This window comes from Lemur catta, chromosome 2 (genome assembly GCF_020740605.2).
Source record: "Lemur catta isolate mLemCat1 chromosome 2, mLemCat1.pri, whole genome shotgun sequence".
Taxonomy (NCBI): domain Eukaryota; kingdom Metazoa; phylum Chordata; class Mammalia; order Primates; family Lemuridae; genus Lemur; species Lemur catta.
In genome coordinates, this window is record NC_059129.1 from 121281640 (window position 1) to 121295017 (window position 13378).

At 33.7% G+C, this 13378-nt stretch overlaps 1 protein-coding gene across 1 annotated transcript in view; it reads left to right on the top strand.

Annotated features, from left to right (window-relative positions):
• TBPL1 (TATA-box binding protein like 1) overlaps positions 1-12727 on the top strand; it is a 31412-nt gene extending 18685 nt beyond the window's left edge. The window contains exons 2-7 of the mRNA XM_045544402.1: positions 5809-5987; positions 8008-8090; positions 8257-8320; positions 9876-9979; positions 10072-10166; positions 12191-12727. Of these exons, the coding sequence (XP_045400358.1) occupies positions 5853-5987; positions 8008-8090; positions 8257-8320; positions 9876-9979; positions 10072-10166; positions 12191-12270 (561 nt within the window). The 5' untranslated portion in view covers positions 5809-5852 and the 3' untranslated portion in view covers positions 12271-12727. The remainder of the gene's footprint in view (positions 1-5808; positions 5988-8007; positions 8091-8256; positions 8321-9875; positions 9980-10071; positions 10167-12190) is intronic.
• The last annotated feature ends 651 nt before the right edge of the window (positions 12728-13378 follow it).

The following is a 13378-nucleotide window of genomic DNA, read 5'->3' on the forward strand; positions in this document are numbered from 1 at the left end:
AATTTGTCTTAAAAGCCAGGAGGTGGCAGTATTTTCCAGGTGATGATTTAAGGTTGCTGTTTGTTGTAGTTGCTGCAGAATTGGTTTTCAACACCTCTAGAAGGTCAGAGGACCTAAAATAACAGATGTGTTCTTGTCAATAAAGTCATCGAGCAAAGAAGCAGCTGCTTCAACTTCTGTGATGCATTTTAATAGAAACCTAGAAATGCAACATTTCCTGAAGGTAGGACAGCTGCAAATTTGAATTTTGAAGGAGATATTTGACAAATCAAACTCATACCGGCCATTTACTTGAGAAACAGGACAAAACACCTGATCAAACCATGTCTTAATATTAGGCCTTGGGCAGTGGGCAAATTCTTGATATTTATATTTAAATCAAAGTCGAAATAACTTTTTTTTATGGTAAACCTAATATGTATTTATTGTTTTTTTAAAATCCAGACTCTACAGAAAAATAAAAAAAAAATCAAAAAGAAAAGTCACTCCGATATGCCAATTTTCTGAGTAGAATAGTTGTTAACATTTTGGCAGTTTTAAGTATATAAATGCAAATGTAGATATATAAACCAAAATGAGCTCATTATCAGACATATTTTTTTCTACTCTAACAAACATTATGGACCTCTGTCCACATCCATGTAGTTTTGTAATTTATATAATAAAATCTATTTAGTAGTCTGTTATGTGACACTATGGTATACTTTATTTAACCATTCTCTTTTAGATGGACATATAGGTTGTCTCTGTTCTAAACAAAATTGCAGTGTATAGTCTTTATTTATACTTTGCTCAATCCAAGTATTTCTCAAGACACCAGTTGACTACCATTCCACATACATGCACATCTGGGTACACACTGCCAGTCTGTCTCCTGTAAAAATTTTTGTGCCAAGTTATGAGAGAATGCTGGTTTACTCACACCTTCATTGACACTGTTTGATGTTTGCCAATATTAGCAAGTGGTATCTCATTCTTTGAAAACATGTATTTCTGAATGGCAAAGAATTTCTAAATAAATAAATAAATAGTCCAAGAAAAATAATAATGGAAATGTAAATAGTGTTAGAATCAAGGGATAATGAAAAACATTATACATCCAACTTTGAAGTCACACCTAAGGCTCTGGGTTATAATTGCCTGAAATGTTCGTACAAGAAAAGAGAAAAGGTTAAAAACTAAAGTATTAAGCATTCAACTTACATTTTTTCCAATATAAGAAATTAGGAAAAGAATAGAATAAATCTGTGGAAGGAAGGAAATGATGGACATAGGCAAAAACATTTAAGAGAGGATCAACTGCTGATAAGTTTGTTCTTTGAAGAAACTTACCAAAGTATAATAGAAAAGCCTTTCATTAAGATTGATGAGGAGGATGAAAGGCAGGGATAAGTGATACTAGGATGAAAAAAGGATAAATGTGCTACAGCAGAGATTTTAAAAGATTATTGAGAACATCATGAAGAATTATATGTCCAGTAAATTTTAAAATTTAGAAGAAATGAAAAATTTCCCAGGCAAATTTAATTTAACAGAACTGACTCAAGAAGAAAATAGAAGGCATTAATTGTCTTAAAACTCTTAAAAATTGAATTAGTCTTTTAAAATTCATCAAACAAACAAAAAACAAGTACAAACAATTTTGGATAAAGTCTTCTAAACTGTCTTCCAGATCCTGTCAGATCAGCAGTGGCATTAGATTCTCACTGGAACATGAACCCTACTGTAAACTGTACATGCGAGGGATCTAGGTTGTGCTCCTTATGAGAATCTAATGCCTGATGACCTGAGGTGGAGCTGAGGCGATGATGCAGGTGATGGGGAGCAGCTGTAAATATGGATGAAGCTTCCCTTGCTCACCTGCCACTCACCTCCTCCTATGCAGCCCAGTTCCTAACAGGCCACGGACCAGTACCAGTCTGCGGCCAACAGGTTGGGGACCACAGGTCTAGTATAACCTTAATACTCAAATCAGATAAGGACAGCCCAAGAAAGCGATATTATAGACTAATTCTACTTATTAACATAGCTGTATCAATGCTAAATGAGTATTAGCAAACTAAATCCATCAATATACTTTTTAAAAATCATGACTTAATTGGGTTTAGAGACTGTATATGTGTAATAAGTTTAAGAGTAATATATAAGAGTGATAAGACACCAATTGAGAGTAGAATTTCTCTCTAGAGGGGAAGGATGAGGATGTGATTTGGGAGAAGTGCATAGGGAGACATCAGTTGTATGTATCGTAAGGTTTATTTTTTAAGCTGAATAGTGGGTACATAGGTGTTCATTGTAGTATTCTTTTTGCCCTTTTGTATATCTTAAGTATGTTATACTATAGTGCTATGGCTAGCAGACTTAACAGCCTTGTGAGTTTAAATGTCACTTTGAAATACTGTATTTTTTGTGGAGTTGCTTAAACACATTCTCTTTGGAGCACTACAAGCCAGTAAACAACAACATCAAAAATTTATATATAAACCACTGTGAAATATAAAGTATACTACCTATTAGGTAGCTTTGAAAGTTAAGTTTCAGCCTTACTAACAAGTTTTTTCCAGGCCTAGAATTAAAAGAAATACTTTGGAATTCTAGGTAGATGAGAAATTTATTATAGACAGGAGATTGAAATGTTGGATTTTATAGCATTTATTCACTAAATAATAATGGAACATTTTACTGTATGTCAGATATGGTATTGAGCCATGGGAATGTGTAGACCTTTGAGACATAGCCTTGGCCCCAAAAAGCTTATAGTTTATTAGGAGAAATAGATGATCCTGATGTTTAACTATAGATAACATAATAGTAAACAATTTGGAATATTTCTTTCCTAGTGGGAATTAGTTTACACTGTCTTTCCTGTGGCTGTTGTGGTGGTGTTGTTTTAATTTAAATAAAGTTAATGTGTGTGTATTTTCAGGAATAACCTAAGCCCTTTGAACTACTACTGTTAACTCAGGTAGACCTTTTTTTACTCATTAATAAATTATTTAACTACCTTAAAACTACAAGGAATATGATAGATGCTTTGTAGAAATTGAGATTTATCTATTTCACTGGACTGCCATCTAGTTATCCTATCTAAAAGGGATATAATATGTTTAGCTTTAAAAAGTGAGTCTTTGTTAATATCCAGTAATATTCTCTTGTTCTACAAGGTAGATAAACTGATTGCAAATGGGTCTTTTTTTCATACTTCTTCAAAAAGTATGAGATCTTTCATGTAGGGTACTTCTTTTTTAAAGTACTAACTTTTTCATACTATATTTTTAATAGGAAGCTTTTTATTAAAACAGTTATTTTCTGAGCCTGCTTGCCAGGCTACTTATGTAAAATATGAACACTTATGATGAACTATTGCCATGTCCTAATTTTTAAAATTTTAGTTGCTGGAATGTTGGAAACAGTCATCAATTTTGAATTATTTCAAGGCTTTGCGTTCACAAAGATTTGCTTTACCCCTTCCTTCTTGACTTATTTTTAGCTTATATTTTATCGTTGTGTTGTCTCCTTAGGCTGTTTAGTAGTTTGGAACTCATAATCTAGGTCAATTTGTTTTAGCCTGTTTGATGTAAAAAGAAATTGTTGTGAAACAATAAATTTGATATAGTTTCTTCATATGAAGTTTCTCCTTATGTAGTTGCTTTTTGTAGCTTATCCTCGGAGGTATGTGTAGCAGTTAGGATTAGGTTTGACAGTATATAACAAAAATCCAGCATGAGGGCAATTGATTTTTCTCTCACACTCATGAGGTCTGGAATTAAGAAGTGCAGGATAAGGAGGTTTATAGCATCTCAAAGACCCCAGCCACTTCTTTCTTACTGTTGTCTCATCCTCATCCTCATTGTCTCGTAGTCCAAAATTGGCTGCTTGAGCTCCAGCTCTCACATCCAAACTCTAGGCAGCAAGAATGAAGAAGAGCAGAAAGGCAAAAGGAGTCCTTGCTGGTTTAGTTGGTCGCTGTAAGCAGACTTCCCAAAAGACACATACCATTTCATTTTATGTTCATTGACCAGAACATAGTCATGTGGCCACTTGGCTATACCTGTTGCCAGGGAGCCTGAAAACTATAGTATGAATATTTTATTTCTGTCACAATGTGCCCAGCTAGACATCTGGGTTCTGGTCATTATGAAGGGCAGGGTGGAATGGATGTTGGGGTAAGTAACTAGGAACCTAGGAGAAAACCTGGTGGTGTCCAGATGGCTCAGTAACAGGGCTGTAAGGTATGCAAAGGAAATGATGCTAAGAAATCTCTCATCTGCCTGTTAATTTTAACTTATTTCATCAATAATCACTGTCATTCATTGTGTTATTTTCCAGATATATGTGCTAAGTACTTTTTATACATTATTTAATTCTTAACATTACACTGTGACGGACACTATTCCATGTTACAATTGAGAACACTGAGGCACAGTTAGATTATGTAACTTGTCCAAGTTCTTACAGCTAGTAAGTGGTGAGTCAGAGGTAGAGCATGCTGCATAAGAGCAATGGTAATAAACTGCCTGCATGCCTCTGCTTATTAATCTGCCTGCAGTTCCCATCGTCACCCCTGCCCCACCTGTTGTACATGAAAAAGGATTTGAGGTAGCTCAAATTTACACAAGGAACAGAAAAACAAAAGGATACACAGATTGAAGGGAATATGGGAATGTAAGAGTGAGAAAATATAGTGAAGTTGGGGTATAATTGATACACAGAATTGAATGCTATATGGTCCTATAGAGGTGTTAAAAGTCTTGGTCTGGCTTTTGCCTGTGTTCTGTCAGAAGCTAAAAGAAAAACAAGACTAAATTTTCTTTATTTGGACTCTTGGCATCTTCATTGTTTTAGTCATGATAATCTTGAATCCTTATAAAGAATACCAGTTTTTCACATTGTAACTACAAGGAGTCTTAATTGTGGTATATTTTTACTGTTTTCTGATTTTCTTTTGAGAGGTTAGTTAAGCCAAATTGCCATTGTTTATTTTTTAAGGTGTGAAAACCCAAAGAGAATTTTTAGTTAGATATAGGTCACATGCTTAGTAAAAACCAGGGCTTGTCTGCGTGTTTATATAAATGCTCTTGTCATGGGAATCTTGGAAAATATATATTGGAAGATTTTGATCTTGATAAAAATGGTATTTTGCTAACTATTTGTTAGACTACTCCCTTCCACAGGTTTGTGAGCTCCTGAAGAACAAAAGACTTTGCCTTATTCATTTTTCCTCTCTGGTAGCCTCAGTGTATAGAAGGTGCTCAGAAAGTGAATAGTAAATGAATGGCTAGTAAATAAGAAAAGTCTGTTAATAAAAGTTATAATTTAATATTTCTACTTCTTTAAACTGAAGTCAATTACACTGCCCAAAATGGAAAAAAGTATATCATCCTTTTTATACTGCCAGCAAGTTGTATAAGGTAGATTATATACCACTAATGGTTGGACACTGGGACCACAAAGTCCAGCCCTTGAACATGGTATGTTTGGGGAATCGTCATAACTGTGGTATACCTAGAACGTAGTGGTTGTAAGGGAGAGTAGCAGGAGATAAGTATGGCAAGTTCCTGGCATGTAAAAGTTACTTCTTAATTTAAGTAATGTAAGTTAGTTCCAGGTTTTGTAGGATATTATATGGCATGTTATCTTTTTAAAAATAACCTTTTTAGTGGGGAGAAGAAGGGACACGATTTGATTCTACTAACATTTGAAAAATAAATAATATAGATTAATTTCTTACATTTTAATTTCAAGATTATAGGAAATAAATTAACAGAACACTGAAATTTAATGACTTTATTTTGTTTTATTTCTCAGGATGTGATCTTCGTGGTGGGAAGCTAAGTTTTTAAACTACCCCAATGGATGCAGACAGTGATGTTGCATTGGACATTCTAATCACAAATGTAGTCTGTGTTTTTAGAACAAGATGCCATTTGAACTTAAGGAAGATAGCTTTGGAGGGAGCAAATGTAATTTATAAGCGTGATGTTGGAGTAAGTATCTTAACTTTGGTATGTGTACTATATAGCCTAATTTTAGAGTGCTATAAGTGATGCTAAAGTGTATCCATTCTACAGATAGTTTATGAGCAACTTACCATGGGCCAGTTGTCCTGGATACAGCAGTGAGCCCTGTAGAAGCTACCCCTCCTCACATGGAGGTGGCAGCTTTTGGAGATACAGTACATGTATTTGAGTCTTAGCAAAAACTCATTGATTAGAGACATTTTATTGTTCTCTCAGTTTCTTTCAACTGAAGAAAGGGACCTTTATAATTTCATGTATACTTTTTCAAATATATTCAATTAAAATTATTTGAATGATACCTGAATATATTGTAATTTTTGTATTACGATATTAATTGTCATACCCCTCAGTAGTTAGCCAAGACAGATGATTTTTCTTTCATAATAAATTGCTGAAAATAATATGGTTCAGTTCTTAACCTGAACATCTTACATTTTAATTTTTGTTAAACCTGTAATATTTTAAAACCTTAATATTAATAAGTATAATAATAATAAAACCTTAATGTTTTGAGATTGTTATAAATGACGATGGATATCTATTTGGCTTTTAAAAACCAAAGATTGATGAAATAGGTATATTTTATACATTATGAAAATTAAGGATGTGATGTGTCTGAAGGCTCTATTCACCTCTAAAAATTAGATGGCAGTATATCTATGTAAATTATCATTAGTTCTTATACTAGAAACTAAGTAAAAATGAACTAAATTCAATTAAAATTTTCAGTGACCTACAATTAAAGATTTCCAAGTTCATCAGTAACACGATCTTTCCTTTGAAAAAAGAAATAAGTATGTCTGCTAAAAAGTTTAGAGATAAATATTCCTAATACTGCTTTGGGACTTTATCATAACACATGCAAAGGAAGTAGGTTTTTTTTTTTTGGTTCTTTTTTTTTTAGGAAGATTAGTTGAAAAATCTGAGTTGATACACAAACTGGTGGTGAGAGAGTCTGGTGGTTCTCAGTCACTTGTGTATGCAATTTTATGATGTATTTTAGTTCAAATTTTATCTTCATCTTTGGTAAATTTTGAGTCTCCCTAGATTTAATAGCTTTCTAGTTTGATAGTATGATATATGAGACACGACAGAGAAAAGGAAGAACTCAAAATGTGACAAAAGTTTTAAGGAGAAATGCCCAATTCATTTATATGTTATATTATTCAGTAAATATCTCTTTCTCTTTCTTACATATAATGGGCATATAATAAATATTTCCACAAATGAAAAGTTACAATGAAAATTTAAATTTGCATATTACTTTGGAGCTTAGTCCTTGATCTGTTTATACTCACTTGGTAGGTTATTTCATTCCAACCCATAGCTTTAAATGCCTTTCACATCTAAGGAGTCTCAAATTGTATCTCCAGCTTCAACATTTGTCCTTCCCTTGAGATTTCCATGTTGAATTTGAGTATGTAATAAGCATTTCAACTTTAAGATACAACATAAAGTAGTGTTGGGTGCCATGAAGCAGAACAAAGCAGGGTTAGGAATTGGGGAGCAATAGGGATGGGTGTTTCAGTGGAATGGTCAAGGAAGGCCTCTTTATGGAGGTGACATCTGATGAGAGACCTGAATGGAATGAGAATACTGAGGAGGGAATATTCCCGATGAAAATAGCAGCTACCACGAAGCTCCTGAGGCATGAACAAGTTTGGCATGTGTGAGGATCCAAGCAAATTCCAGTTAAGTAACTGGAGTGGACTGAGAGTTGAAATGTTTGTGTACTTGTGGTACATTGATTTCAAGTATGCGGTAAGAGATTTATGTAGATCTTGTATTTTTAATTAATTAAATGTCCTTTTGGGTTTATATGTTCTTTGTGTTCAGTGTTGTACTTGATTTTGGAATGAGTGACTTGGAGAACAGCTATTTCGGTTTTGGATAAGCTTGGAGTATTTAGACATTAACATGGCTACATAGAACAGAACCATATGTAAAAATTAATGCTCATTAGGTAATCAAATTTTTTTGTTTTCAGAAAGTATTAATGAAGCTTAGAAAACCTAGAATTACAGCTACAATTTGGTCCTCAGGAAAAATTATTTGCACTGGAGCAACAAGGTAAATATTACTTGGGTTTTTCATATTTATTTTTTACTTATTCACTCATGGAAAGGACATTTTCCTAGACTTACATGAAAAATTATATGTAAAGTTTATTGTGTTCCTCAGTATAAAATTTATTTCCTGTGTAACTAGTAATCTTTTTCTTTCCTTAAAACCATAGTGAAGAAGAAGCAAAATTTGGTGCCAGACGTTTAGCCCGCAGTCTGCAGAAACTAGGTTTTCAGGTAAATTCCAAAAATTATCCAAACTGCAAATATTCAAGGATTTATTTTTGTGAAATTAAAAAATTTTAATGTAATAGACTAAAGAAATCACCACAGAAACTTTTCTTAATGGTTGAACTTTTTCTAGGTTTTTTTTTTATATGCTGGCCTTAAGTATGAAAATGAGTAGCAAAACTTGCCTGTGGGTATTTGTGAAAGATCCTACCATTGTCCCAAATTCCTTTCCCTTAAAGAAACTTGTTTCCTTACAGATTAATTTTCTTTTCAACTCTTAGTTTTTTCACTTCTCACCAATAAAAAAAAAAAGTTTTTTGTCATCTCACAGATGCCAGGTCAGGATGATGAGTAGAGAGCTGCAGAGTCCTGTTGATACGGACACACGGGTTGGCAGGCTCTCGCACTTGTAAAGCAACTGTCGGGCATGTCAGCTTTATCACATATAATTCTGTAGAACTATACCTTCTAATAAAATGATTACATATTACGGAATTGCTGGGTCACTTGCAAACGATGAGTAAATGAAAGATAAAGATGAGATGTGGTCCCTGAAGAGGAGGGTGAGACTGGGATTTAGATGAGTTTGTGGAAACAGGGATGGGAAGTTGAGTTTCTCTCTGAAGACTCAGTCTCTGAAGTAGAAGGTGATAGGAATGGACCAAACTGTCTTGGAGCAGGGGGTTTGGTGCTTGAGGAGAGTGGCAGTCCAGGGAGCCTTGACGTGTACCTGGATTCGAGGGTAGTGCTACTTTGCAGTTCGCTTGTTTTTGCAGCTGCATTGTGCAAGTACTGAATTGGAGGGTACTTAGCTCATCTACAATTGTGATTTTAGGAGGAATGTTTGAAAAGAGAATAAAATGAAATGATTCAAGATGGTGAGAGTGGCTGAAGTAATTAAGAGAACATTACTTTCAGTCTTGGTGCTCCTTTTCTCAGCATAACTAATTAGAAGTGGGAGAAATCCCAATTAGTTAAAAAAAACACAATTTTATCACTCTATCCCGCAAGAGAAAATAAATATCTAACTAAACTCACAGAAATGTCATTTTACCGTAATGTATGTGAGAAAAACATCTGACCTTTGGAGCCTGATGTACCCTCTATTTATGGACTTTCTAAGGTGACATCTTTTCCATTTTGACTCTTTAGAAGGAGAACCCTGCTTGAATTTTTTTTCTCACTGTTCTCTCTCGTTTCCCAATAGTTTTAAATATCCCATTTAAAGTACCAAAAAGTTAAACTAAACATAAGATTCAAAAGACCCTGAATATACCATTTTAATCATGCAAATATCTCAGGTTTTAATTTTTTAATGAAGTTTTTGAGCTTTTTTTTCTTTAATTCAATTATAGCTTTTAATACTAAGCAACTTATAAAGATATACAACTCTTATGTACCCATAATAATTAAAAGTAAAAAATAATTTAAAAAAAATACTAAATCCATGCTTAAGATGTTTCTGTTTTATCTTGTTTCCACTAAATTATTAAGGATTGCTATGATGAGCAGCTTTTTTCCTTTCAAAATAAATTCATTGCATTTTACTTCTTTCCTAAAGGTAATATTTACAGATTTTAAGGTTGTTAACGTTTTGGCAGTGTGTAACATGCCATTTGAAATCCGTTTGCCAGAATTCACAAAGAACAATAGACCTCATGCCAGGTAGGTCTTTGAAGAATCAAGATAACTTAGCAAATTTAAAATTACTAGTCAGGCTATAACTATTTATATTAATTGTGGCTTTTTTTGTTTAGTTATGAACCTGAACTTCATCCTGCTGTATGCTATCGGATAAAGTCTCTAAGAGCTACATTACAGATTTTTTCAACAGGAAGTATCACAGTAACAGGTATTCTGTGATATTAAAACAAAACTTGGCAGTTACAGATTGAATGATATAAGAAATGCCCGTAACAAGATAGAAATAAGGTCTAATTTGTCCCTTTCAGTCACTTCTGCCCTTTAAGGGGAACCAGTCTCCTGACTTTTACCACTAGAGATTACTTTTACTCGTTTTTGTACTATTTGTAAGTCTTATATATACTATTTTGTGTCTGTCTTTTACTCATCATTATCTCAGTGAGATTCATACATATTGTTCCATGTAGGTGTATGTAAATCATTCATTCTCTTTGCTGTATAGTATCCAGGGTGTGAATGTGTCCAAAGGCATTTGAGTAGTTTCCAGTTTGGAGCTGTTAAGAAAATTCTATATATCCATCATATGATTTTTTTTTAATTATGATATCTTGCATTTAAAATACCCATAAGAAACTTATTTTATGAACTTCATAGAGGTTTTACATTAGCAAAATATTCAAATATAATTGGTACCTATTTGTTATATGTGAATTTTGTTATATCTTTTGAATCTTTAAGTATTTGGAAGGGGTGGTTTCAGAAGACTGGGCATATGTGTCAAAGGGTAGCATTAGTGTGCAGTATGATTTTTAAAGGTACTGTGATTATAAATTGTGCAGAGGCATTGTTTGGGAGTCAAGTGCAACCTTAGGCAAAACTGAGTTAAGGGAAGTTTCTTTAGTATCCTTGAGTTTTGCTTTTTATTTGTTCAGTCCTTAGAGGAAAATAATAATTTTCGAGAACCTTTAGACTCTCAACAAATAAGCTTTAGTTTTGACTCATCCTATGGGTTTTTCCATCTTCCTTGGAGACTTTCATTGCCAGGATCCCACCTAAAAAGGTGGGGGAACAAGTCTATTTGTTCCCTCCTTTCAACTATCTGTTTCCACACTTTGGAGCTTGGACATCTGAGAGGCCCCAGAGTCTATTGAATAGTCCCTGATAAGTGTAGAATAAAATGGTACATGTGTAAAAATCTATATTTATTGAGTTAATGGATAATTAAAGAACACAATAATAAACTGAAGATAATTGAGCTGGTTAAGTAGAATACATTATTTACATCTGGAATATCCTAGAAAATGTTAACAATTTGATGAGCACATACTGAGTGGTAAACACTGTCCTTTGTGGGGAGGGGTAAGGTGAGTCAGGAAGGAGCCGAGGCAAGACAGGATGTGGGCAGGGACCTTCAGAGCATTCACAGTGTATAGATATGTAAGTTTGCAGGATCTTTCAAAAACACTGTATATGAATGAAACCATTTGTATTCAAAATAAATTTTTTTAACGTATCTTTCATTGCCCTTTTTTATGTTTCTTCTTAGCTATTTAAATGAAAGATTACACTTTTAAAAAAGTTGTTCTGGAGTTAAATGGATTAATTCAAATGTAGGGTCACCTCACTGTCTTGTACCTTTTTTCCCCCCTATTGACTTGGGTAAGCTCTAAGGGTGCAATGACCAGATTAGAAATAAACGTGTGGATACTAAGAAGTAGTAAATCTGTGGGGATTTTTAGACCGTGTAGTTTAAAACAGCCCTCTGGTTTCCGAGCGTTTTGGTAGCAGTGTTGTTTCCTTCTTCTGGGTTCCTCCAGACCCCTGTGAGCCTCAGTTGTAGCCTAACCAAAAGCCAGACAACAGCAATCAAAAGGACAGTGATTGTCTAGTCCCATTTTCTTACTCCTTCCTTTCATACATATTATATTACAGTGCTTTTTATTCTCCTCATGAGAGTTTGTGAGCAGTTTCTTACACTCTCTTTTCAGACTGATGCCCTAAAACAAAATGAATAACATTATTTTGTCTTTCAGATTTCCTATGTCTAGAAAAAATTTATATTCTTTTGGTTCTTATTATGACTATGTGTATAATTATGTAAGCATAGAATTTTTTAAACAATTAATTTGATATTCTAAACTACCTGAATATTTGTAATTCTGGGAAATCAGTTTTTCCTAGCACTCCCCTTTTCAACTCTTCTCACTCCTTCCTCCATTGTGTTTATTACAGGGCCCAACGTAAAGGCTGTTGCTACTGCTGTGGAACAGATTTACCCATTTGTGTTTGAAAGCAGGAAAGAAATTTTATAATTCATCACTTAATTGGTTAGAATCTCTAACTGAGCACCTTTTAAAACCTGCTGCACATTGGACTCACAACAAAAGGAAAACTGGACCAACGGTAATTGAGGAAATAGACTCTTTTATTCATTCACGGCTGCAGTGTAAGCTCCAGTCCCTTTGGATTTTATTCCAAACCTTGCTGTAATATAAAAAGGAAGTTTACAAGACATGACATTGCTGCTTTTACAAAAGGACATTCTATTTATTTTCGCAGTAATTCTCATGTCCCCATAAGCAGAGCTGTCACAGTGTGCACTACCTTAGATTGTTTTATTGTTGTCATTGTTATTTTTTTCCAGTTTGAGCTAATGTGTTTTATTTGTGAATAGTCTTTTACATTTTTGTATGCTGAATATGGGCACCAAAGAACCTGTAAAAGTTATCTTTTTCAATTGAATGTGCACAAATAAAAGTTTGGAAAAGATCTCTCTTCATATCCATTCTATAACTTTTATTCCCCATTTTCTATTTTAACAAAAATTGTATTTGTAATTCTTTTTTTTTTAATCTATGCAAGCTTAGACTTTGGCTAAAATGTGTTGGCTTCTTTTTGAAGTGTATTTTGTGTGTGTGTATATATATATATATATGCGCCACATGTGTATAGTGTCTTTTAATGCTCTGTTACCAAATATCAAATAGGAATTTTTTTCATGCAGATTAGAAATAAAAACGTGTATATAAATTCTAGGGAAACAGAGTAGAACTTTATAGATAAAGAATAATGTTTTATGTTGCAAATTTAATATGACAGAAAATGTTAAGTCACTTTTAAAAGTGAAGAAATTGTAGTTTTAAAAAGAGAATCCTCTTACCCACTAGATGGACAGGGAGAAAGAAGCTGTGATGGCTCATTTGGACCTTTGTTATTCTGGAAAGACTCAACAACTATAGTTGTAGGGAAGTGGTTGAGGTTCTTGACTCATTCAGCTTAGGTTGGTGCTCAAGGCTATATACTAAGAGTCTTGTCAGAAGTTGATAACATTGTGCTGTTTTAACAAGAAGTGCCCACAAGTTTCCTCTGTGCCACAGTATAATTATAATACAGTTCCACTTGAACTTGAAAGCCATTTTG